Below are 27,272 nucleotides of genomic sequence, written 5' to 3'. Positions count from 1 at the left end.
ACTACATGTGTATCCAGAGTGCACTTTTTTAAGTTTCATACATTTGGGGGCATCTAGAGGGCACTTTTTAACGTTTTATACAGTTCAGGGGCATTCAGGGGGAACTTTTTTGTGTTCTATTTATTTAAGGGGTTTTCTTTTTCTTTTTTTTTCTTTTTACATATGTGGGGCATCCAGGGGGCACTTTTTATTGCATTTTCCTCTGAAATTGCACCAGAGAAGGCAAATTTCTCAGTTTGATCTACTATAGTGCAATCCAACAGAGTAGAGATACATTTGTACTAAGGGGTTTTGTAGAACTTTCGGGTTAGTAAAATTGAAACTTTAGGGACGTAATAACTTGCCGACATAATAGGTTGCCAACATAACTTATCAATGTTGCGCAAGAGTCAAACTTACACCCGTTCACCTCCTACTTTTTTGTATAAATGATTTAATCATAAACGTATCTTAATTGTCGGAAACTTTGGTATCATGTTGCAGTGTCATCTTTGAAGTTACTTTTATATTAATTTTAAAAGCCGGAAAGTGGGAATTTCCGTGATGTGACTGCTGGTGTGTAAAGCGTTATTTCCCATGTAATTTGGGGGTCGTAAAGCACCCTAAATACGAAAGACAGAGTCATAAGAAGTCCAGTAAGTCCATCCTACAGCTGTTCACTGAAGGACAGTGAGAGGGATGTGGAGGGGAGGGAGGGCTAAAGCCAAGGTGGGGATTAACACACTCCTCATTGAGCGCGTGTGTGCGCACTGAGAAGCAGCAACAGTATTTTACGCGCGCACAAAGTTTCCTCCACAGATAGTTTAATGGCTAAATACAAGCCCTGGACGGTTTGCTGCTTCACCTTGATTGTTTTATTTTGCGCAGTTGCTCTCGTCTCTTTCTGCATTTTCACGTTTGTGGACAGAAAATGTCCCAGCGGCAGCTTCAAGCACGCGGCTGTGGCTGCAGACTCTTTAAGGTGCTCCCAGATTGGCAGGTAAGACACTTTTTCTGACTCCTTCTCACTTGAAAAAAAAAACTTTGATTCAATCCGGGATAATTAGTGAAGAATATGTCTCAAGTTTTCCCTGAACACTTTCAATCTAAAACTTTAGTTACACAAGACTCCAGAGGCTATCTGCTCTTGTGGCTGAGATAAAAAGCTGAACCGAGCAATGTGATAAGCTGTTTAAAAGATTTGATAGGCTATGTTCGAAGAATGGAGATAATACCTGCAGAAGTGTGTGCAGGGTGCAGACAGGCTGTGATTCTCCTCACCCCTTGTTGATTTATTTCCCCACTCTGCTGTTTGACATTATTGTAAGATTTCCAAACCCACTCACTGATGTTTATCTCTGTGGAGTGAATAGACTCGTCTCCGTCTTTGATGCTGTCATTGTTCAGTGCAAGCCACAGTGTGAACTCCATTAATCTTTCATCACACCATCTCTAAATATAGGAGAAAGTTGTTTTCTCTTAACTGGAATGTGCATGTAGCTCATCCGGCTTTTGTATTCAGGTTCTTTCTTTTCCTATGCTCTGCCAAGATTTGTCAGGGGTTCATTTCTTCACAGCAAAGACACTGAGCTCGATGAAGCAACAGGCAACATGTTCATCGGGTGAGGATATCTTTAAGGGCATGTGCTGATTTTTTCAAACAAAAGCTGATATCTGTCAAGGAGCAAGATAAAGAATAATCGTACATCACAATTGAACGTTGATTATAGAGGGGGTTAGAGAAAAAATGTAATGTATTCTGATCCTGTAAAGTAGAACAGAGCATGAACAGCCTGTTCTCTTGAATTTATACAATTTGCATGCAACTTACCCCAGCATTTTGTGAGCTGGCATCCAATATGTAGACAATCTGCAAGGTACTGCTCTGTTTACAGTGGAATTATTGTTTGTATTTATTAATATTATTGTAGAGGCAGTTAATGTATGGAACACTTGAGTCCACGACCAAATTCTGCATTTTATCACATATTATTGTATTGTTTTCTATATGGTATCGTATCGAGTATTGTTGCATCATATCGTATATGATATATTATATATGCAAAGTTGGTTCATAAAAAATAATCTCCACGGGCATATAGTCATAAAGAGCGAGGCTCAAACTCCTTAATGTTGAATTACTGCAACAAGAGAACTGAACAGAAAATATTTCAGACTCAGTGTCCAGTTTTCTGCACACCTGTTGTCAGTTGGGGGCGCAACTGCGTCACAACCAGTCCAGTGGCAGATAACACCACAGAAGGCACAGATGTTGCAGAGATCTGTTAGCTTTCTATCCAAAAACTTGATAATGTCCTCAAAAGGTTTTTAACTCCTGTGTCCGCGTCGTTGGTTGCAGACGTTCGATGATGAAGCGTGTTCTAAACAATCGATTACTAGTCGATAATCATTTAACTGTAAACATCCCTTGCATAGTAGTAACATAACACATGTATGTCAAATCATTTCATATCATGTCAGATAAAGCCTATATTGTATCGTACTGTCATATCGTGTAGTATTATATTGTATTGTAAGGTAACGTATTGTCCAATATCCTATTGTATTGTAGGCCCTGTATCATATTGTATCATATCATGTCGTATTGCATGGTACCAATCTTAAAGCTGCTGTCGGTAAGAATGGTGTAAAAAATGGGTTTGGAGAAAAGGTCATAACACCCATCTGTACTCATCAGTAAGTGGAATAATTTGAGACTATTGTGAAATCTCTGTGTTTTCCAATGCCTTTGTATGAAGCAATGTTATTATTCCCCTCGTTCCCGTTATGACGGACCAATAATCTGCAATCCTCCGTTCTGGTTGGTTAAGGGGCAGCCCCTACTACGTCCTCCGATTGGTGATTAGTCCACTATCATGATTGCGCACGCCGATCTGTATGGGGGGGCTAAGATGAAATCTGGTTAGGAGGGGTAGTGTTGACATTCCAAGTCACTCTCTGTGAAAAGATGTTTACTCCATGACTACCAACAGCAGCTTTAACTTTCTCAATCTTATTTATTTACATAAACTTTAGTATGATCTCAAGTTTTAAGAAACTAAAAACACACAGTTCTTATGAATATAATTGCTGGTGTCTTTTACCTAAGTCTTTATACACAAAGCATGTAACCCCCTTTTAATAGAGAATTTCTATAGATAATATCCCATTTGAAAACGAATCAGTTAACGACATTTTCATTACAATATTAAATCAATGCATTTGTTTTCTGTCTAATCAGCCTTTACGAGAATCCTTCGTCAGTCAATCTTCCTTCTCAGCCTATTACCCCAGTTAAACCCATCAAGCTACAAAAGCTCTGAGTCTGTCTGACCTTACTGGAGCCAGAACATTCCCACTTCTTTCTCATTGAATACATCTGACTCCATGCCAGCTTCTTAGTTGAAAGGAGCCATTCAGGGTCCTTAGAGACCGTTCGGATTAAGCTTACAGGATCTGTTGTGTTGTATAATTAGATTGGGTACGCTTAATCAAAACCAATGAGTTGTAAATCTCTAAGTTAGACGGACAAGAATCATGCTTTAGAAAAACTTTACCATGGCCAGTGACTTCCTGGTATGTTGCTGAAGTCTCAAACATCATCACGGGGTTTAAACTTGCATTTTGGCAGGCAGCAATCGGATCCAGGTCTGCATCATGCACCAATAGAAAAAAAGTAGATGTGAGTCATGGTGAGTAGTTTATTACTGACTGTGTTCCCAATCCAATGAAAAAGGTCTGTTTTACAGGAACATGCTGCAAGAGGGAGGGTCAGCAGTAGATGGCGCCATTGCAGCTCTTCTGTGCACGTCTGTGGTCAATCCTCAGAGCATGGGGATCGGAGGAGGGTCTATATTTACTATAAGAGATAAAACAGGTTGGTACTCTCTCTCATTTATTGATAATGATTCACTTTCAATCTTTCTAACTGTAGATCTTTTTCCAGGCAAAGTTAAAGTGTTCAACTTCAGAGAGACGGTCCCAAAGTCTTTCAAAAGTAACCTGTTAGAAGATTGTCCAACTACATTCAAAATGACCAAAGGTACGAATAATGGTCTATAAAGTGTACAGTAGCTTATGGTATAGGTTTCTTATTCATGCTTCCTCATACACTCAATGCAAAGTCATTAAAAAAACTCAGGAATAGTTTTCTAATGCATCACTTAGCTCGATTTTTGGCTTTGATTTCTGTACTAATTGTATTTGTATATTGTATAAGCACTCATATTTGCTGTATTGCTTCTTCTTGTATTCAAGTTTTAGGGAAGTTTTGATAATTTGTTTCCATCATTTCTTCATTGCTGCACTGTTGCCCTCCCGTACATTGCAGGCACACAGTGGATTGGTGTTCCTGGAGAGCTGCGGGGCTATGAGTCTGTTCACAAACAGTATGGAAAGCTTTCATGGGCCAGGCTGTTTGAACCAACAATTAAACTTGCCAGGGAGGGCATCCCTCTGCCTCCATATCTGGAATATATCCTAAAAGTCCCCATTGCAAAAAAACACCTGGAAGGCTCCTCTCTCTGGTACAGAATCTCACTTTCTCTTAATAAATGTTCTGTAATGAGGTCACTGAAGAACTTTTTTTAGCCCTGTAAAAGTGTGTAGAAGTCTCGGGCAAAGGACGCTCCTATAAAACTATGGTTTAAATCCTTTCTAGTCATTACTTTCAAACTAGCAAATCATTTTGCTAGTATTATGTAACCACTGGGTTAACCTTTGACTCTTCAGGGTTTCATGTTGCATAATAGTTTCTCCCACTGACTGGCTTATTTTAACTCTTCTTGGATGACAGGGAATGATGGTTATACTAAAATAAATACAGGTTGTTCATGAAACTGGAAAAAAAAAAACATTTGCTCGTAAAATGATTAATTTATAATTGTGAAAGAACAAAGATGGTGTATGTTTTAATGTTTGAAATCCATGACAAAAGTAAACATGTTTAAAAAGGGGGTTTATCACCCCTGCTTTATAATTCCAGTACTGTATGTTCTCATATGATTTTTTTCTGAATATGTTCTCCAGTGAAGTTATCTGCAACAAGAACAAAACGGTCTTGAGTAAAGGGGACATCCTTAAGTTTCCCAAACTTGCAGACAGCTTGGAAGTGATTGCAGCACAAGGTGCAGATGCCTTCTACACTGGCAAGATTGGACAGGACTTAATCCAAGATGTAAAAGCTGCAGGTTAGTGTGGGATTGAGCAAGGGCATTGAGGGGGCATACTTTATAAAGACTAAATGTAACCAGAATATAGAAAGACAAGCTGTATATAAATGCTACCTGTTTCTCTCAGGTGGGACGTTGGAAATGGAGGATCTGGAGTCCTTCAAAGTGCGAGTGGAGGATGCATGGACAGTCCCTCTTGGAGATACAAAGATGCACTTCGCTCCACCACCAACTGGGGGCCCTCTGCTGGCTTTCATTCTCAAACTGCTGGAAGGTTTGATGCAATTAATGATGACCTGAACTTTAACTTATGCATTTCTATCCTGCATTATGAAGTTTTATTAAACACAACAGGTTGTAGAGCTTAAAAGTTTTAAGGTTGTTTTTCTTCTCCTTTTTAAACAGGATTCTCCTTGACTCCAAGCTCCTTTCATGGTGAGCAGAAGATTCAGACGTACCATCGTTTTATAGAGGCAGCTAAATTTGCAAATGGACAGAAGAGAAACATCCGGGACCCTCTCTTTAATGACATAAAGGTATGGACCAGATTTATTTCCTTTTCCTAATATTGCTCTCACTGAACAGCATTTTTAGCATCTTTTAAAACAAGTTGGCCATTGGAGGAAGTGAAAAGTCCATCATTTTATTCTTTTTGTTTGCTGAATTCATTGCTGCCACTTTTTTGTCAGTATGCTAAGTTTGAAGCTACTGTACCGGCTGGCTGACTAAGCTTACCACAAGGCTGAAACAGAGGGATATAGCTCACAAGGCTCTGTCTAATTGTTACAAAATCCAACTTTAGTGTTCCACCTCAACACTTTTCATCTTGTCCATCAAAAAAACAAAAAAAAACAGAGGCGTGTAATTGGTGATGAAAACAACAAACTGGGCAGTAGAACTCAGACTAGAGTTGGTTTGGATATGAAAGATTGAAATGGACAGATGATAGTTTTAAGTGTGCTGTATAGTGATATGTAACCCTAAATGAATGTGAAAAAACTTGTTTCTAGACATGAGACTGCGGTAACATTTCCAACTAAAACACCAAACCTATGATTCAAGACATGCTCTTGGAAGTAATCTTCCAATGTTATTCTTGGCATGGAAGTAATCTGGTCTGTTACTCAACATGTTGAACTTTTTCTTTTTAACTTTTAATAATTGCAGTAGCCCTGTTTCTCACTAAAATGTGGACCTCTGTTTTATAACATCTCTCCCCATACTTGCTGTCTTTATACACACTGCATGCAGTCCAGAAATGGGACACAATCTTAAAATAACAAAACAAACCGAAAGAAATAATGAAATAAATAAAAAATAATGTTCTCGCAAAGTTTTATGTCAACATAACACCATACAGTGTCGTTAATTCCTCATCCAGGCTTGTCTTGTCTTTCTCTCTTTAGACTGCTGAACATTTGATTGATCCTGCCTTCATTCATCGCATCAGGGACATGATTTCTTCCAACAGCACTCATAACAACTCTTACTATAATGTGAAACCCTCATCTGATCACTTCGGGACAACACATGTATCAGTGCTGGATGAGGATGGACTTGCAGTCTCTGCCACCAGCACCATAAACCATCTGTGAGCAGGAAGTCTTTTCAAAATAAGAGTTTTGTGGTATCTACATATCAAATCGAATGTACTACATTGTGAGATGTATTGTTTGGACTTCTGTGTTGTGTTCTAGGTTTGGAGGCGCCATTTACTCATCACGTACTGGCATCATCCTCAACAATGAGCTGTCTGACTTTTGTGGGAGAGTGGACTCGTTGACGGCAGGTGAGGTCAAAAAAATGAACGCAGCCATCTGACATAAGACAACTCATGTAAAGACATTTCTGAACATAGTCTTTCAGTCTTTTTTCAGTCTGTTATGTCTGTTGTTGTTTTGGTAGGCGAGCAGCCTCCTTCCTCGATGACTCCAGTCATAGTTGAGTCAAAGTCTGGAGGTCTCCTTGTGATTGGTGGATCTGGTGGGAGTATGATAATAGCAGCAGTGGCCTTGGTAACTCAACTGAAATGTGTTTGCAACTCTTTTTTTTCTTAATGTTTTTTCCTTACATGTTACCCTTCTATTCTTACAGTCAATAATGAATCGCCTGTGGCTGGGGATGAATCTCACAGATGCTATTGAGGCACCTATAGTGTTCATCGACTCCAAGAATAATTTGAATTTTGAGAAATTCGAAAATATTGAAAAGATTGAACAGGTAAGGAACACATATTTTCATTTCACTCTCCATTAATGACATTCAGATTTTCTATACTGTAATGACTAGCATTATGTTGATGGATTCTGATGGAGATTACTGAGACATAATCCCACAAAGTCACATTTAATTTAGCATTTTGTAGTCTGAAGTGGAAAGGATAAGTGGTATTAATTCAGGGATTTTGTGTGTCCTCAGCCCGTGAGGGATGGTCTCATAGCTCTCGGACACAAACTCGGGAGCTCGCAATTTTTTCTCAATGTTGTAAATGCTGTGGAGAAGGAGAAAGGATGCATTGTTGCCGTGTCTGACAGCAGGAAGCTGGGGAAGTCAGCTGGTTACTGACCAAACATTGGTGAGGAAGATCCAGCTTCCCACTTAGATCCTCTCTAGAGACTAACTTAACCTTTAGCCTTAAGAAAGAACAATGAATGTGATCAAGCACAACACCACAGTGCTCGCAGAGATCTTAGAAGGAAACACTAGTGGTCAGATTAAATGTTTATGTAAAGTACTCTATTTGGACGTGAACAGGGCCACGTCCAGAGGGGCGCCCTGGGGTGGCACTCCCCCTACCATCACCACTGGGACTTATTTTAAAATGAACTAAGTTGGCTGTTTCGTAACAGGCTTGCAGTAGCTTTCTTTGTAATTTGATGTAGCACTTTCTACACTTTCTTTTATTATTGCCTCATTTCTGACCCCGGACAAACATCTTCTTTTTGAGCCCGTCAGGAATTAGGATAAGAAGATTTACGTGTTGCAAATCCGATGTCCCTTCTTTTTGATGAAAAAAATATATACACAGAAAGACAACAATTGTTTGATACTAAAATGATAGTTTTTAAAGTAGATAGTGAAGACATAGAGGGTAAATGCTTTTAAAGTGTGTGCACCACCCTCTGCTTATGTCAATCCCTCTGTAAAAAGAAGTCTGAAAGTCAAATTTCATCCAATTTAGATGTATGATATTTTTCTTCTTTAGCAACCCCAGTAAGAAGTTTTACCCTCACCCTTATTGGCAGATTGTCTTTTTGTTAGAGGGGAGGGCCAATACAAAAAAGCATTAGCCGGGGGCGGCTGTGGCTCAATGGGTGGAGTCGGTCGTCTATCAATCGGAAGGTTGGTAGTTCGATCCCACCTCTGGAAGTCACATGCCGAAGGGCCTTGAGCAAGACACTGAACCCCAAACTGTTCCCGCTGTTGTTCAGTGGTGTGTGAATGGGTACAAATGAGATCAGCTGATACTGATGGTTTCTTACATTAGCAGCCTCTACCATTAGTGAGTGAATGGGTATGAATGGGTGAATGTGATGAGTAGTGTGTAAAAGCGATTGGGGTGCTCGGAAAGACTAGAAAAGCGCTATATAAGTACAATTCCATTTACCATTTACCATTAGTGACACTTGTTAGAATGCACAACTATGTGCACAAAAAATGTAAAATTGGTGACTAATGATATTTGTCTTTCTACTAAACTAGCTGTTCCTGGAGCTTTTAAGAAAGGGATAATGTATGGTTAGCAGGTAGTTGGGGGAAATAGAATCCCGAAACGTATTACCCAGCTACTAATTTCAGATACAGACACATTGGCAAAAAACATGATTACAATATTACTTTATCGATCTCAAATGATTTATGTATACAGTCTTTAAAAAATAGTCCCAGTCATTCCACAGCAGTGAGCGTTCCATGGCGATAGCACTTTTTTTTCCTAACATTTCCCTGTCCACATCACCAAATGGTCTTTGCTCCATTGTCATCATTAGAAATCTCTGAATAAACTCTGGAGTGGACCTGAGTAATGCGTTACTTACTGGGGACTTTTCAAAACTTTTTTTCATCTGACTACTGAGGTTTCCTGCTTTGTCAGTGTGATAATCATCTCTGACTGACTTATACTTTGAGCTGATTTGACTTCTTGCTATAAACACTTTTTAAGTCCAATCAGTTGTTATGCACAACCAAACAATGTTATAACTTGTGAATCATGAACGCACATTGAATGCACCATGAGGCTGTTACTTTTACTGCTGAGATCAGTTTTTATGTATCATAGAATGACAAACTTCTAACCAAAGTGTTTCTGCAGAATGAGCCATAAAAGCAAATCTACTGTTGTTCAACAAAACAAAACCAACTACCCTACAGTGCCAATATTTCAATATCATTGTATGTTTACATTTATAACTGACTTGTGTAACTTTATGTAAGACCACTTTGCTGTATATGAACTATGTGTGTTTAACATTTTGAAAGTGAGAGCCTGACTGACATATCTGCTTCAAATAGAGAACTTTTACTGTGACCTTAGCGGTGTTAGTTAATTAAAAACAAAAAGATGCAGATCCCTGAGCCAGTAATGTTTTTCTTTAATTATTAAAGCTCCTGTGAGAAACTTTTTGGTTGTGATGGTTTTAGTGTCCCCTGTGGAAAAAGCAGGAAATATGTAGCTCACAATGGACCTTTGGCATGGAAGTTAAATGGCTGTTTTGGCAGCCTTGCCTGACACCTACCCTACCTACCTAACTGACAGGTATGAAAAATAGCTATATATAAATAATCTGTGTTTCTGAAGGTGGTCTCTTTTGTTTTTGTAGACCATGCAGAAGCAAAATTATTATTTTAAGTCTGTTTCATTTGAAGCCAAAAATCCTCACAGGAGCTTTAAGAAAAGGTGTAATTGACAAAAACAAGCATTTATAATTAAAATTATATAAAAACACAAGTTTATTTTCATGTCACTTACAAATATTTTTGTATTTCACTTGTTTTATTATGTCATTATGTTTTTTAAATCCACTTTTTTACTGCATTTAACTGGGAATTTCTGTGTTTTAATAATAAAACATTAAGTCCAAGTCAGGGTTCTCTGATTTTTACCAGACTTGTAACCAACCACAAGACCAACGCCACACTTAATTTAACCAATACACTTTTCACAGTACAACAACCCTGATATTAAACATGTATCCTTTATTCTTAGCATTGTATGATCAGCAATAATCTGCCTCCTGTTTTCCTGTTTGCCTTGTTTTAAGGCAGCACTTTTGCTCTGAAACAAAGGAAGCAGTAATGAGATACATTTCAGAAGAAGAGGGACTTATGAATTAGTAATGATTTCTTAAGTGGATTCTGCTCCGTTTTCCTTTGAGGCAATAGATGTGAGTTATGAGAAGATGCAAATTTGAATCTGTGAGAGGCACAGTTGCCTTTGTTGTATGACAAATGAGTTAATCTGGTTACGTTGTGACTCTATATTGGGTGTCACGACTTTAACAGCCATTTAAAGCTAGTATCATTGTACACTATGCAGGAAATGTCTCTCCACTGATCATCTTTCATATGAAGAAAAGTCAGTTCAATAAACCTGTGATGACTCTGTGACTTCCAGTGTTTTCACGCCTTCAGTCACAAAGTCCCCTGATGAAGCGAATTACCTCCCCAGAAGTTATTTAACGGTACTCTACCCACATTCTGTTTTTGTAACATTCATAATGTCATGCAAAGCAGAAGGTTGAATTACAACCTTAGACTTTCCTCATGCCCAAAGGGTGAGTGAATTGGCCTCTCCGAGTTGCATAATACCACCACTCATTATAACTATGTGAAATGAGATTGTGCTTAATTGGGCCTTAAAGGAAAATTCCACCATGACTTGCTAATTTTTGCTTCTCCAACTCCTAAAAAATAATTGCAGCGCACAAGGTAACGCAATTGAAGAGCTTATTTTTGCAGGGAGTCCCAGTCGACTAAGGCTTGAATCAAACTTCAGGGGTAGAAAATCTCACCTATTTCAAATTTTGTTGCATCAGGCACACTGAGATTTTTATGGAGAGACTTCTTGGATATTCTTTTGTCTAATTTCAAACATGAGCATGCTACAGCATGTGAAACACTCCAAACGGGGTATCATTGGTGTGCTCCAGAGGGAGCAGCATGCAACCTCAAGAGACATCAAATGAACTAAAATGATCTTGCTGTGAATTCCATGTAAACAAAGACTGACTTCAATCTTCTGTAGCAACCCCCTGAGGTGAGAAAAAAGTGAATGCTTACCAAGTCCTGGTTGGAAAATGTCTGGGTAAACACAGAAAACACTGTATGACATTTCTTCTGCACAAACTGTTTGAGATGTATAAAGTTAGCTTGGAGAGTATTTAAATACTAAATATGTCAATATCAAATGTTTTAAAGTACAGACAAGTCTGTGGGCTGTCAAAAGTTCACTTTACGATCTGTGAAGCCTTTATATTCTCAGATAATCTGAGTCAAACACAGCCTGGTACGTTTTTATAAGCAGAAAACCAATAAGCATTTGTTAACTATTTTGTCCTAGCAGTGGTGATCGCCACTATCGTTTATTACTTTCAAGTGTTTCCTTGAAAAAAAAAAAAAATATATATATATATATATATATATATATATCTTCAATATCAACTGTAATCTAATAAAAGCAGTCAAAACATTATTGCCAGAAATCAAAAACATGATGCATTCACACTGAGATTACCCTTTTATTATAAATAAATATATGTCTATCAAGTGTGAAAGTTAAACCACCTTGTCTAACAACATTATAGTAATCACTTTTGAACCATTCATCTGGAGTAAAAAGGTTGTAAAAGCGTTATTATTCTACACAGTTTTACATCTCGGTAATTATGAAACACATTTACATTCCAGCTGAGAGGAGATGAGCCCTGAATCCCAGCAGTGACAGTGAGCAGCAACAGCTGTAATGTTGTTATGGGGTCATTATAGGCCACTGCACTCCGGGTTGTGCTAAATTACAGTAAGTCATTAAGTGGGAGTGCTGGTCCCTGAGGTGTTATAGACCTTTATTTGGACAATAGCTTCTGTCTGCTCTCTCTCTCTCGTCTCTGTTTCCTGTCACCTCACATGATCCTGGTGTAAAATATTAAATTTTAAAATGGCTAAATGCTGATTTATGAGGTCTCTCTGTTAGTTCTGAGTTGAGTTTTTCCATTCTTTAAGAGTTGAGGGTTTTTCTGTGGTCACAACAAAACATATTTTGAGGATCTCAACAACAGAAAGCAACTCTACAATGCTAATGATTTACACAAGCATTTCATAAATAAGAATATTTTTCATACTAATGACATTACACAGTGTTCTTCATTGACAGTAAAATGATTTAAAATATTCAAGTTCTTCTGCCGTCTGCTCTCAATTTAAATTCCACAGTAAACTTAGATTAAAGAGTAAATATTAAGAGCTAATCTCAGACTAAGGCACTTTGTTTTCCTGTCATAAGGGGAAATAAGTCTTTGTTCTGTTATCTGAGTTACTCCATGTTAAGTACATGAACAAGTTGTAGATAACAAGCCGTATCCAAACAGCTGACGGTGGTTCCTGGTTCTCCATTAAGTCTCTTATCTCACAGCTTGTGCCTAAGGTGTCAAGGTTCACCCAGCTACAGTCTTTCTGTGCAGTCGGCGGTGTGTATAATGACTTCAGTAGCCAGCAGCGTACGCCCACTTGCGAGGATCAGACTGAGCGTGGAGTCCGTCATCATGGCGAACCACTGCCTGCACCACAGCCCCTGAAGATTTGAGGAATTCCGTCTCATGGTTCTTCAGTGCCAAACCATCCAAGACGTCCTGTGAACAGGAATTAATCAATGTAGACTCAATGCAAGCCAACAAAATCTGAATTCGATGTGGCGTGTTGTTTATGTCTAATTCCTCCTGTCAACGCACGGCAGAATGCATCTGCCTGCTTGTTTACTATTACTTCGGTCTGGGGGAATTAAATCCTTCCTGAGTAATTTATTGAGAGTTAACTCAGAGAAGACATCCCTCATAATAAGCATCAATTTGGAAAATCAGCCACAATCAATGGGAAGTAAAATCAGGTACTTGAAAATGTAGACTCAACACCAAGTTTGGTGGAGGAGGAGTAAAGACCTTATCGATAATCTTTAGGGGAAACTGATTTTACATCTTCTTAAAATTGCAATATCAGCGATTAGATCTTGGCATTGTTGGACAACTTAAAAGGCAACTTGTACTACTCTGTCTCAAGACTTCTAATGTCTATAAGACCACATAAAACACAGCCCTGCTCTAAGCCAATCGCCTCATTAAAAACATACATTTCAAAGAACCGCACAGGGTTTGCTTTACTTTGTCTTCCCCTGAAACGCTTCTCTTATGCAGGACAACTTTTAGCCAGACTTTTATCAGACAGAAACTCTACCATCACTGTATGTAATACATCTCTGAGGGTAAAGTCAGGGAACAGTGTCCCTAGTGCTGACCATGGCTGAGGTATACGATGTCAGCGTACGCTGGGCTTTTGTTTGAAGGATTGTCTTCCTCCCTCCTCCACCACCCGGCTATTAGTCACACATATCAGAGTTGTTTTCTGTATGTGACACTCACTTTGTCAAAGCCCGGCTCTGCTACAGTAGTGTTGGGACTCAGCTGGTTGTGGAGCCTTGGATCTGACACAGCTTTCTTCAGATCGTAGTTGAAGAACAGAGCATTCAGTATCACCTGCAAAACAGGACATGTGTCAGCCAAGAGATCATTTCGCAGTCAGGACACTACCTGCTGGGAATCATTTTCAGCTTTTGTGAACTTTCTAATGTGTCCTACCTGAGCAATAGAAGTTGTGATTTTTGTTCCTCCAGAGCCTCCGACAACCATTTTTACTCTGTTGTTATTGTCAAAGAGGATGGTTGGACACATAGAGGACATTGGCCTTTTTCCTTCAAAAGAATCACATGGTAGTCCAAGTTAACAAGGAAGATAAAAAACACAGTTCAGCCTCTGCAGAGCCTTAAAAAGTAAAAAATCCTACATGAAGTTTTACTGTCCTGTTTTACCTCATTCAAATTTGCAAAACATAGTGTAAACAACAAAAAAGGATCTTTTGTGTGTGTGTGTGTGTGTGTGTGTGTGTGTGTGTGTGTGTGTGTGTGTGTGTGTGTGTGTGTGTGTGTGTGTGTGTGTGTGTGTGTGTGTGTGTGTGTGTGTGTGTGTTACACTTTGTGTGGGTGTTGATCCAAATCTAACCTGGCCTGATGAAGTTGTTGGGTGAAGGAGGCACTCCGAAGCCATTTGTGATGAGCGGGGAGCTGAAGTCGTCCATCTCATTGTTGAGAAGAATCCCTGTTGATCTTGACATGACTTTGGAGCCCAAACTGAAAGAAACAACAGCCATGACATTAATTGAGTTACAGAGAGGAGACTGATTAATTGGCATCACTGAAAACATGTGTCCTGTTGAATTAGGATGGTTTACAATTGGTTGATGGTGCTGGTGGCGGCCACAGCACTCCCGTCTTCTGCTACGACTGACAGGTGTGCGGTCCCGTGGTTTTCAGGCAGGTAGAACTCTGGCTCGTAGTAGTTTATGTGATGTGTAGTGTCATCTGTGATCTTTTTACGGATACCATCGGCGAACAAATTTGAAGTCATATTTTGGATGAGCTTTGAAAGAGAAAAGAAGGATATGAAAATGAATCACATTGTCCTTTATAAATTTCATTGGTTGATTTGTGTTCAGCGTATTTGTATGATTATTTCTTCTTATTCAGTTTATATGACGGCTATCTGGTCTAAAGAAAGCCTAGAAATGCTAACCAAGGTCTGTTGAAATATGTTATAATCTAGATGATCCATCTTTCAACAACATCACTGACTATCAAGGACAAATTAAATATTCAATGATTATCAAACTGCACTTAAAAAAGCAAGTCAATATCAAGTTAGAGCCCGAAGAATAAATCAGTTTGCTCAACATTATCAGGACGATAAACTGTATGCTGTTATATCAGTTAACATGTCTTTATATACTGTATTTATTTACAGTAGATACAATGCAGAAAACAAGACTTGAGGTGACTGCTAAATCATGCCAATGTATATTTTTACTTGTGCATTCTTACTCAATTTGTTAATAATACTCTGAACACTCTCTGCAGCACACCTCACAGAAAATCTACCTGAGCATTCTGAATGTGCTACAAATGTAAAGCAGTCATGTGAATATTATTTTCTCACTCAGTTGATACAAAATCGATGCATGATATTCAGTAATCTGTGAATTTGACCCTCTAAAATGATCACATGTAAAAACAGTATCAGTACTAGTCTCAAAGTCTAAGCCAAAAAGGAGTTCCCATAGCAATTTTCTGGATCTCTGTTTATAGACTTCAAGTTTCCAACAACAAAAAACATTCTGGTGAAAGAAAACGTACTTTGTTTAGTGAGCGATGCTTTCAGTGTATTTAGGGTTTCTTAAAAATATGTTTCATTTTCTTGTTGTAATGAAATCATGACCACACTTGATTGTAACTGCCATATAAGGCACATGCAACACTTGGTGAATGCTAAGTAAAAATTAAAATTTTGTTTAATATTAAACAAAAGAGAATCATTTGTATAACTTTTGCAAATTTGTATAAATATGTTTAACTTTTAACTAATTTCACAGAGTACCTTCAAACTCCTTCAAAACTGTATATTTTCCAACTCCTAGTGGATTTACTTCTTACCTTGCTGTAACAATGTATGGCTGTACTATAGGACGCATTTATATTTTGTATGTTACAGGAAACAGAGTATGTGTCAGATGCAGCAGCATAAGCATTAAGTTACTCTTTCACAGAAGGGCTGCGTGTAGATTAACGAAAACATTAGCTACTGTTAGTCAAAGTTGACTAACAGTTATAAGCAGTCATCCTTACATCTGTGATGTTGAGGAACTCCGTATCCCCAAGTAAGGTCCTCTTTGCATAAGCAAAGCGAAAAGCCTCCACGATGCGATGCTTAGTTAGGATCTTATTCTCTGTGGTTGCCACACTATCTGCAGTTAAGTTGTACCCTGTTGAAAATATAACAATCATGAGTAACACAGTTGTAACCACAAACTCAAATGGCAGCTCAGGTGGGGAGAAGGAGACAGCTAAAGCAGACTTGACCCAGCTTGTTCCTGTTTATTTAGTCTAAAAGCTGCTGTTCACAGACCACAGTATTGGCCTGAGCTGACAGCAAGAAGGGAAGCATGAGTTTTGGTTTGATGAGTTTCAGCTGTCAAACAGAGACAGGAGTCACAGTAAATCAGCAGGATGAAAGTTTCAGGCGGCCTCTGAAGCCCTCGCCACTCGACTGTGTCCAATTAGAGTTAAATTGGTGAGATTAGTGTTAGTGTGTGAGGCAGGGGGCTGCAGTGAGTGGGTGGCCAGTCAGAGGAAAAGGGAAGGTTCGGAGAGATTAATTACTTCAGAGGGAAGTTACCGTCTAATCCTCAGAGGCAGACACTGTCACTGTACTGAAAAGCAGCATAGAGAAATTGTCTGAAACAAGAACAGTTTACATTTCCTGCAGTGACCGGCAATTAAAGTCAAAATGGAGTGATAATGTTTTACACAGAGATTATATACGGTTATATGATTGAAAGGATGATACAGTAAAGTAGCAATGATTTTATTAGCAGTATGGTCCTTAAACTTGCTGCGCAGACTCTGAATCTCCCAGGTGTGAAGACAGACTACATTGATCTTTGTATCTTAATTACTATCAGACAAAAACTCTACTCTCAGGGTTACAGAGTTTTCCCTGCAGTGGTTTCAGCTTCCATGTATCATTAAGGGAGAGTGAAATGTGGACTTATTTTCTGGTATCAGATTGCTTCATATGGTTTAAAAGTCACATGTTATCATGTTATCTATCGCATCATTTCGTAGCAAATTGTTTCGTATTGTATCATTGTATCATATCTTATTGCATTGTGTTGTATGGCTTCTATTTGAATCCTATCATTTTGTATCATAGCGTATTGTATAGTATTGTATCCTATCATTGTGTCACATTGTATTGTGTCCTGTTGGATCGTATCTCATTGTTTAATATCATATCGTGTAGCATCATACATGATCATATTGTATCATATTGTATTGTTTTAGGACATATTGTACCCTTCTTAAAGCGATTTGTACAAGTTTTTTATGATCAGTAGAATAAATAGCTTAACCCTCCTGTTATGTTGCGGGTCAAATTGACCCTTTTTAAAGTATATTTTAGACAATATATGCCTTCCAAACCAGCTAAATGCAGCAAAAAAACTGGGCAGCATGTGATGAAAGAGAAGTCATCTTAATTTATCAACATCACTTCATAAAAAAATTAATAAATTCAAAATGTAAAATAAGATAAATAAAAATGATGTCATGTAAAACTATTGTATTTAGATTTAGGACTTTCCATTGTACATTAAAAAAGTTGAACCATGATCTGTGATAATTAAAGAACACCAATGAACCAAATCTTGATTTAAATGGTTAGTAATGGCGCTAAAAATTAGATTTTAAAAAGATATGCACTGGGATTTTTTGGGGTACTGACACTTTTGTATAACTGAATATGCCCCGGGTGAAATTGATCCAGTAACATTATTGCTGTTCCAGAGAAAGGAACATAACAGGAGGGTTAACACCTTTTTAAATAAACATTTTCACATTTTTGTGGATAAGTCGTCATCAAAAAAAGGTTGGGAAACATCAACAATAGTTTGTTCCATGCTTTAATATGTGTAACATACTTTTTAGCAACAAGACATAATGGTCCCATAATAATTTTGATCCCATTACTAGTTATTAACATTTCCCTGCCTTGTCTTTATGCTACCTAAAACAACAAGTTGCTAGCAGCAGCTTCTTACAAAGCAAACAGACTTTATCGCATCAATCGTTTTGTGTACTTTTATGAGAATGTAGAACTTTTTTTTCAAAATAATATTTTGAACTGCTGAACTGATTATAATGTTAGATGAATAGTAATGTAATAATTTAAGATTAACAGCCTGGGGATGAGGGAACTGACTACATTTCATTCTACATGAATAAAGTTATGTATTCTGTGGGGAATCTTTCCAAGGCAGGCTGTGTTTTGTGCTTGTCTTTCATCAAATTATTGTTTTTTCATCTTAAAAGTATTATTGGACAGCATTAAGGTACATATCAGATACAATAATGTATATCTTATCTTATCTTATCTTATTTCTCATTTCACTTTGGTTGGCTGCTGCATTTGCTGCATTATGCTGATGCCTGATTCATATCATTTCTTAAGTATAAGTTTCTCTTTCTTGAACAATGTGTCCAAGCAATAAGCTTGTAATTTAGCTGATAAATCCAGAGTAACACTTTATACAAAGATGCTTATATGGCTCATGTAACATTGTAAATCACATCTTGACAGCAACCTGTGAAATAATAGTTGAGATACAATGTAACTCCATAAACACTGTCATTATACTTTAGTCAATATGAAATCTTAATTACTGCACTGAAAGCCCTGAGTTGTCACACCTAACAAAACCATACATCTCACAGACTGCTGTTGGTTGAAAGCTGGATTGGGAAATTAATTTTGCTCAGGCTGGAGAGGCTGTCTGAATCTGGTCCAAATCTTTCTGCCACAACAGATCGATATAGACAAATTACCACAAGACACTGTATAAAATATAATAGGAAACCATCAAGACAGCTTGCACTCCTGGCTTCAATTAAAACAAAGGATATTGTGGGTGACAGGAACCAGGAGGGAGGGATGTAACATGACAGTAACAGAGCACTGAGTCGACGTGGTACCTCATCAGGACTGACTGGAACTTATACAGTCATCTCTTTTTTCATCATTATTTCATTATTTGATGTAATTGATTTATCAACAGGTACTTCACATTACTTTTTGTTGTTGTCATACACGTTATCTTTTTCCACTATGGACCAATAATGACACTTTTAGTTATTGAACATGTTTGACGATTGTACACTCACATCCATCATTCGTCTAGATTGGGTTAGCTTTGATGACAATGTAGCCTCTGAGAGCTTAAGCTAACTGTTTAGGGCTTACAGTGTTGCCATAAGTCATATAGGTGATCAGTGGTTTTCTTAAAGATCACCTTTCATACAGGTTGTCAATATTTACGGCCAAACTTGTCGCATTGGACACAAAAATGAAGTTGGAGTTGTGAAACTAGCAATCAACAAAGTTGTTGCCAACTTCACTCAAATGCAGATGTCTGTTTACAGACGTTAATTTAAAGCTAATATTTAGTTTGCAGAAGTGCATTACAGCTGATATGTTCTGCCTACTTTGTTCTCCATGAAGACTGTGTTCCAGCAGTGGATCAATGCCTTTTGAAAAGCCAGAGGATACTTCTCAAACTAAAAGAGTTTTACGAAGAACAAACGTTGGTTTGGACAATAACAGAGACTATATGCATGATCTAAATGTTTTCCTGACATAGCATGTTTGCTAGGTATGACATAACAAGACCACAGATTGTAAAAGAAGATGGACGACACAACCACTCCCTGATAGTAAAGCCAAAACTTTATGACTGGCTGCAGAATGGGTCATAAAGCCTGCCTCTTCCATTACAACTGATGGGACAAGCAGCATGTGTCTGCAGAGGTAGAGTCTGCAGATTCAGGACCACGTTGTTTGTGAGAGCACCACCTAATGGTCCCCAAGGACCATATTTGAAATGTCTCACCCTATTCCTAACCCTACTTAAAACTGTGGCAGCAAAATATTCATCCTAGAGATGCAGTCCTGGAATTGGGGTCCTGAAACTGCAGCCTCTGGCTCTGCAGACACATATTTTTGAATGGGACATGGGTCAACTTGAAAAATGAAATACAGGTCAATTTTTTACAAATATGTTTCCACATGATACTGCGTGGACTTTTATCACATCACAGTATTTGTGCTGCAGTCAGCTGTAGTCTAATATGGAAGAGGTTATCTTACAGTAGTGTATGCAGCTGCCTGAATAAAATGTGCTGTTGTTTTTTAAAAAGTAGTTCAAGATACTCTTAGGTAACTTGAAGTCAACAAATCTTTTTATAGGAACAGGTTTAGTGCACAATGGATCAACATGCTGCTCACAGCGGAGTCCTTTTTTAAGAGAGTGACTGGCGAAGTGAAGGCAGCTCACATTAAAGCACATCCTCTCCCACTCAGGGTGTTTTTGGACAAAGCATCAAGGCTTACCATTCAAGATGTTTAATATCAGCGAGAGCACAGGGCCGCTAGCGGGGGCATTGGGAACAGCCATGGTGTACTCCCCCACATTCACCCTTAAAGGCTGCTCATCCAAGACAGGCTCATAATCCTTCAGATCCTCCATTGTGATGATACCGCCTAAACACAGATTGAAACACACTGTCAATGTGCTCTTAGACAGAATTGGAATTTTAAATCCTGCTTATCATGGAAATTAGCTGTGCAGAGTGTTATTTAAATACATGTCCTGAAGTCTTTCAGCATACTGTTTTTGGTGAGAATGTCAGTGGCAGTGATGGAGATGATAGTGTCTCTGTGTGTGGGGGAACATAGTGCAATATACAACATATTCACTGTAAATGACAGAACTGGAAACTTGCAATTGCCACTATTAATAGCAGGCCGGTAGATCCAATTTAAATTGGTGCAGCTTTTTTGATGTTGAACTGACGGGACAAACCATTATAAAGATGTTTCTTTGAAAGCAACATGACATGTGACCTCAGATTATTCATCCACTCAAATGATCAGTCTTTCTTTATACAGATCAAAACAGAAGTAATCCCAGGACATAGGTCTAGACCATACTCTTTTTTTATTCTAATAGATCCAATATTAACCTAACTTGGCTGTAAAACTTAGCAACAATGACAAAAATAAATTAATGAATGAAAACTTCCTCATTTCAGGCAGAAATCTAAAGCAGAACCAGACTTGCTGTTTAAATCCAGTTCTGCTGAAGTTACTGGCACCCGAAAGATTAGTAGTATTGTTTAAATGGACTTGAGTATCCCAGTTATGAGCCTTATCTTGCTTTTGATCAAATTAGGGCGATGGTGTTTACATGCACACAGAGAAACCTGGTAATTCATATCCCTGTATGTTCAAATCCCATGCTGAATGCGTGTATCTGGGATTCTAAATGCTTGAAACTGGAGTTAGAGTACAGATCTACCTCACCCAGCATAGCTCACCTGAAAGTTTGCCCTAATTAATTGTGTGGCAAACTGACACCTCACTGCTCAAAGCATGATGGGATAACTGGCAGTGTGGCTCAAGCTGGTAGTCCACTTTTTATTTTCAACTTTTCTCCCTTATTATGTAAAAATCCTGTATTTACAGCAATCTCTGGTGCACTATTTAGTAAATGAACAATGCAGAGGATTATGTCTTCAGGCATCTTGACAGCCGTCAGTGTGTACACCGTGACACATCTGCATGTCAGAGAATCCTGTTTCAGAGTTCTCCAGGTAGCAAAACTGGGATTAAAACTGGTATACTCAAGTCTATGTAAGTGCACTCATGGAAGGAGACAGACAGACAGTCTTTAAAATAGAATAATAAAACTTACCTGCTGCCTGAACGTCAGCTACAAGGTTCTGGGCCAGCTCTCCATTGTAGAAAGCATTAGGACCCTCCTCGGCTATCTTCCTGTAGGTAGCTGCTAGCTTGGTAAATTTTATATTGTCGTTTTCTTTTAGGATGTCTCCTTCTTGCCCACAAAACACCTCACTGAAAAAAAGAGGGAAAGTCATTAGACTTTAAAAAAAATTGACTTTATGTTAGAAGTGACAAAGCCATCACTAAATGGATGGATGGATGGATGGATGGATGGATGGATGGATGGATGGATGGATGGATGGATGGATGGATGGATGGATGGATGGATGGATGGATGGATGGATGGATGAACATAGCCATCTTGACATCACTGGTTTATTAAATGTCTGGTTTATTAAATGTAATTTCGAAACCCAGAATTGGGGGCTTTGGGTGTCACCGTTAAGGTTTTTGTGAGCAAGAAGCGTCCATATTTTGACTAGAAGGTTGTTTTTATCCTGGTTGGCATGTTGCCATGGGGATGACTTGTCAATCACAGGTAGTCGAACTCTAAAGCACACCTTTAGTTTTACTCTAAATAAACCATGATTGACAAATCATCAGGATGTATTGAAGAAGACTCAAACCCAAAGCATGAAACCATAAAGTCATTATGAAGATATTTACTGTGTCATTTTCATTTCTGAATCCATGCAAATGCTGATGTAAAGCTCTTTGGCTTTACTTTTGAAATCAGTAGGCTACATCTGCTTCTTTTAAAATGTATATGGTACATCTACATCTATCTTTAGTCTGCAACGACTCCAACTCACCATAGAGCAGAGTCCTTAATGATCGTGTCTTTGTGTCCTGACAGAGCGGTGGCGAGTGCCCGGCCCAAAGGAAAACCCTTCTCTGCATATTCAATGCTGGGCTGGAACAAGTCTTTCCAAGGCAGTTTGCCATGCCGTTGGTGTGCCATCTCATAACCTCGAATCTCTCCAGGCACTGCAATGGACAACCCTCCTAGCAACCATGCAAACCAAGTAAGCAAAGATGTTATTCATTACATAAAGACACTTGTACAAACTTTCTTATGAGCTGAAACGCTCTCAACTTGTTCAAGGTCAACCTCTAAAGTTAACCACAGCTCATTTCTATGTCTGATAGTGCTGGTGAAACATTACCTCTCTGGGATAAATCTGTACTGTTCCCAAACATGTTCTCTGTTGCATTGTGTGGTGCCGTCTCTCTGGCGTCAATGGTCTCAACTTTCCCTGTGTGTAAAACACAGATAAGGACTTATTACATATTGATCCAATGTTTCAGTGGTAAAAGGGTGTGGGGTTGATGTTTGTCAGAGTAAAGGTGTACCAGTCGTTGCATCGTAGATGGTGAGGAAAAGTCCTCCTCCGATGCCCATACTGTGAGCGTTCATAAGTCCGACACATAATAAAGCAGCTATAGCAGCATCCACTGCAGAACCCCCCTTCTGCAGTATGTTTCTGTGGTAAAATGAATTAAAACACACACAAGGAGAGGAGGAGCAGAAGATTAGTTTATTAGCACACTAAAGATTTTAAGACCCTGAGTTGGCAAAGACATAAATAAATCAAATACAGCCGGTTCACAGGGATTTGCATGTATTCTTAAGTTGTGTCTGTGTGTGCATGGGATCTGCTTGCATGCATGTATAGATCTGTTCACAGCTTCGTTCCTTTCCTTGAGCATGTTTCCGTGTGTGTAGCATGCCTCACCTGCCGACCACTGAACACGGCCCGGCATCTGCTGCCACAGCTGCCTTCTGGTACACATGGTCACTCGTTTGAGTCCTTCCCCCAACACCAAAGAAAACACCCACAAAAGTGGCGACAGATGCCAACAGTAGCAGCGCCAAGGCCACGATTATTGTCGTCTTTGGCATTTTGACAGTTTGAATACAATAAATCCTTTATTTACTGCCTGTCAAGAAAAAAAAGATTGGTTGTGTTAACAGTTGATATAATTGCACCTGCAAGAAGCTGCACTTTCAAACATATGAAACGAGCAAAATCACTGAAATGTGACTCCATATCCTAAAATGACACCGTACACATATCCAAAGACTAAACATTTAGATGTACACTACAAATGCCTGAGTGTTGGAATATCCTGAAATCTGAAGCAATGTGAGATCTCACATGAAAGATCAAATATAAAAGTGGCCAACACACTGGAAAAACCCATGTGACCAAAATAAAATCTACAAAGCTGATACATTTTCTGAAAAATCCTACAGAATGCAAAATTTCAAATTCAGAAAATGTGCCTGATAAAGAACAAAGCCACTGCATGAACAAAGCAAATTTCTTAAGAGGATAAAACAAAACCTTTCACATTAATAACTCAGATTTGTGCTGCATATGTTTCAGAATCAAGTTTATGTGCATCTAAAAATGAAATACTTAAAGTTTGTTTAATACCTCAATGAAATCAGTTTTGCTGAAACATTGGTGTCTTAATAAAGGAGGACAGGTGTGACAGCCAAGATCAGCTGCTTGATTTAATAATTTTAAATGCCATTTTCGTGGTTTTACACGTTGGTTATTTCTTTCTCTTGAGAATATAAGAAAACAGCAGGCTGATTTCTCAGAAATAAGCTCATGTAAAAACGGGGCTCTACCCTGAGATAACAGGTTAAGAGTGCTAAAAAAAACATCTTCTTTCTGTAATGACTGTCTGTGTGACAGAATTCAAAACTGAGCATTGACTGAAGTTTATTTATGTATTGATCATTGGACATGGACATATTCAGGTATAAAACTACTGTACATTGTATAACAAGACAAAATAACTTTACTGTATGTTTTCTTCTGATACCACATTCACTATCCTATTATCTCAAGATAGTAAAGCTTGTATTCAAGAAGTTATTACAAGCACAGACAGACAGTTACACAATATTTCTAAACAGGAATCAAGAGTTTAGAAAGTTTGGTTTTACTAAAATCTGGTTCATGGTAGTGCTGAAGCCCACCTCTGTTTCACTTCATGACTGTTTCTGAGTCCTTGGCTGTTAGTAATTAATTGGCAAGTCACAGCATTGATCAACAGAAGAAGTAAGGCAAAAGTAAGTTTGGGTTTCAAAGACTCATTAACTCACACACACTTATTGCCTCGAGCACATCTCCCCTAATGCAAAATGTGTTATGCTAGTAGCAGATAATTTAGCCTTGAGGTGCCAGTTTTCAGCAGGGATGAGATGAGCAGCGGGCTACACATTTCTAACCTTGCATTCTTCAGTCTGAACACCAATTTAGATTTTACCATCCATACCTCTAGAAACATGCCGCCTGTCTGCTTATCAAACTAAAGATTAACACTACAGTAAAACAGTGTATTGCTCGTTCATGCTTGTTCAAGGCTCAGACTACTTCCTATGAAACATTACATAATCTAACTGCAGCTGTCAATCAAAGCATGACCCGTGCTGAAACGTACATTTAAAATAATGAGCCTCTCAAAAGCAACAGAGAGAGAATTTTAAAATTGTCTTTAGGCTCTTCTTCCTATTAAGAGTTAAAATAAAGTCTTCTGAATCATATTTTTGTGTTTGTTTATCTGAATCTGATGCAGTGTATCCTCCAGGCTCTGCTTTCAGCTGGTAATAAGGTAAATACAAAAAGGAGAAACAGACAGTATTTCAGCTTAACTCCACCTCCCATGCTCTCCTTAAACCCTAAAGCCTACTGTCATGCAGATTCTCTGGTCTGTCAAAGGACTAAATCAAGATTACGTAACAAGGATTTGATGTAGTTGCATAAAACAGGAGCTTTGTATAGTCAACAGTCAGCAAGCTTGACATCTCAAAGTACAAAGTTATCTCACTATTAAAGATTAAAAGGTAGATTTTTTTTGTGAAAACAAATTTATTGAGAAAATGTAAAACCAAACCCTCATCTCAGATCAAGATCTCAACACTAAACCACCTGGATGATTCAAATAAACCTCTGTAAAATAATTGTCTTACCTTAATGTTCAGGGGCCACAGCAGCAGTAAGCTCACTGTGAGCCAGGATCTGCAGTAATAGCTAAAGGCTTACTGTGGTTCTGAATATGTAACTATGACAAAGTCATTAAACTTTAACCCAACCTATCATAAAACACCTATCTTGCGTTACCAGGGGTAAGAAAAAATGCAGACGGAGACAGAGGAAAATACTCGAGACAACACTGAATCATCAGTCAAATGATTAGTCATCTGTACTCAATCTACACATCACTTTCTAAAACACCTCGTAGCAATTGTGTGACCCTGAAACTGAGAGGCAACCACAGTTTACAGGGTGAGCAGTTCTTTCAATGGTACTTACATTTCTCCGAGACAAAGATTAACAAGCAGTAGCCTCAGTTTACTGGTTCATTTCAGAGACCTGACATTTGACTCTAAGTTGTCAACAGTCACATAAAACCTGAAAGCAGGGACTTTTTTCACAGCTATGATGTAACATAGCTTTAAAACAATCACTGTTTCCTTTTTTTTTTTGCATGACAGATCTAAAACACCTTTGATGTGTAAGTTTGAAATACTCCTCACCAGGAAGATGAAGGCCTTCTGGGCTGCGAGGGGAGATGATCACATCTGCCACGAGGGGAGGAAGAACACTAAGAACAAACTGCAGGGGGAAACTGTGAAGGGTGCAGAGCTGCACGAGGGGACCACTTAAATAAACAACCCGGCACGAGACAGATGTCGTCTAAGCTTTGACACGGAGGCCCTGGGCTTGTTAACCCAGGTAATAACCTATCTCCTGCTCTACCAATAAAATGGCTCACAGAAAATAAACAAAGAGAAAAAAGTCTAATTTGTTTAGGTTCCAGGTAGCCTTGAAGGGATGAAAAGGAATTATGTTTTCAGGCAATTTGAGACAGCCTTGAATTTAACTCCCTACTAAATAATGATGTTTACATTCCAGGTTACTGAGGTTTACAGAGTTTTTTAATTAGAAAGGGTTGAAACATGATACACTTAAAGAGAAAATCTCTCCACTTTCAAAATCCAGCAGGGACTCTCAGTTTTGCCACTCTCTGAGTTTGGTGAACTAATCATCACAGTGCAGGGTCAGGTGTGTGTGCCTGATTGCCCCTGATCTGGAGCAGGTGAGGGAAGCTTATATATACTCCTGGGCTCCAGTTCCCTGTGCTGATTCATTAGCGCACCTTCTTAGTTATTGAGAGGAGCTCTCTTGTGATCTCTGCATGTATAGTTTTCCTAAGCACTATTAATCCCTGAGTAAATACTTAGTTAAAGCTAGGTGGGTCTTTACCCTAGTCTTTTGGTTTTCTTTGAAGGCATCTCTAACAGCCCTTTTAGTTTTGCAGCAATGGTTTAGTTTCTCTCATATTAAGGCCATGTTTAGGTTTTCGAGTCTCTTGGTTTCAGCCTTCTTTATTTTGGTTTTCCCCTCTGGATTAACTTTAAGAAGCCCTGTGGTCCCACACCCACTCATCCTGACAGACTGTGCATTTTTAGCTCTAAATCAGTGCTTTGTGT

At 38.6% G+C, this 27,272-nt stretch overlaps 2 protein-coding genes across 2 annotated transcripts; one reads left to right on the top strand and one right to left on the bottom strand.

Annotated features, from left to right (window-relative positions):
- The first annotated feature begins 734 nt into the window (after nucleotides 1–734).
- Nucleotides 735–10,752, top strand: ggt5b (gamma-glutamyltransferase 5b). Its single transcript, XM_034709922.1, has 12 exons — nucleotides 735–979; nucleotides 3,729–3,856; nucleotides 3,926–4,021; nucleotides 4,310–4,505; nucleotides 5,008–5,168; nucleotides 5,278–5,424; nucleotides 5,556–5,686; nucleotides 6,557–6,741; nucleotides 6,848–6,939; nucleotides 7,056–7,165; nucleotides 7,245–7,370; nucleotides 7,569–10,752. Exons 1-12 carry the CDS (start codon nucleotides 807–809, stop codon nucleotides 7,713–7,715), a joined length of 1,692 nt encoding a protein of 563 aa, XP_034565813.1. The 5' UTR covers nucleotides 735–806; the 3' UTR covers nucleotides 7,716–10,752.
- Nucleotides 10,753–11,874: 1,122 nt separating this feature from the next.
- On the bottom strand, nucleotides 11,875–26,795 carry ggt1b (gamma-glutamyltransferase 1b). The gene is made up of 13 exons (XM_034709921.1): nucleotides 26,316–26,795; nucleotides 23,497–23,701; nucleotides 23,114–23,244; nucleotides 22,927–23,016; nucleotides 22,573–22,765; nucleotides 21,771–21,931; nucleotides 20,408–20,557; nucleotides 16,090–16,226; nucleotides 14,643–14,830; nucleotides 14,414–14,541; nucleotides 13,994–14,106; nucleotides 13,778–13,891; nucleotides 11,875–12,994 (listed from the first exon to the last, which is right to left on the bottom strand). Exons 2-13 carry the CDS (start codon nucleotides 23,661–23,663, stop codon nucleotides 12,848–12,850), a joined length of 1,719 nt encoding a protein of 572 aa, XP_034565812.1. The 5' UTR covers nucleotides 23,664–23,701; nucleotides 26,316–26,795; the 3' UTR covers nucleotides 11,875–12,847.
- Between the last annotated feature and the right edge of the window lie 477 nt (nucleotides 26,796–27,272).

The sequence above is a fragment of the Notolabrus celidotus genome, chromosome 19 (assembly GCF_009762535.1).
Source record: "Notolabrus celidotus isolate fNotCel1 chromosome 19, fNotCel1.pri, whole genome shotgun sequence".
NCBI lineage: Eukaryota > Metazoa > Chordata > Actinopteri > Labriformes > Labridae > Notolabrus > Notolabrus celidotus.
This window is presented reverse-complemented; position numbering and strand designations above follow the sequence as displayed.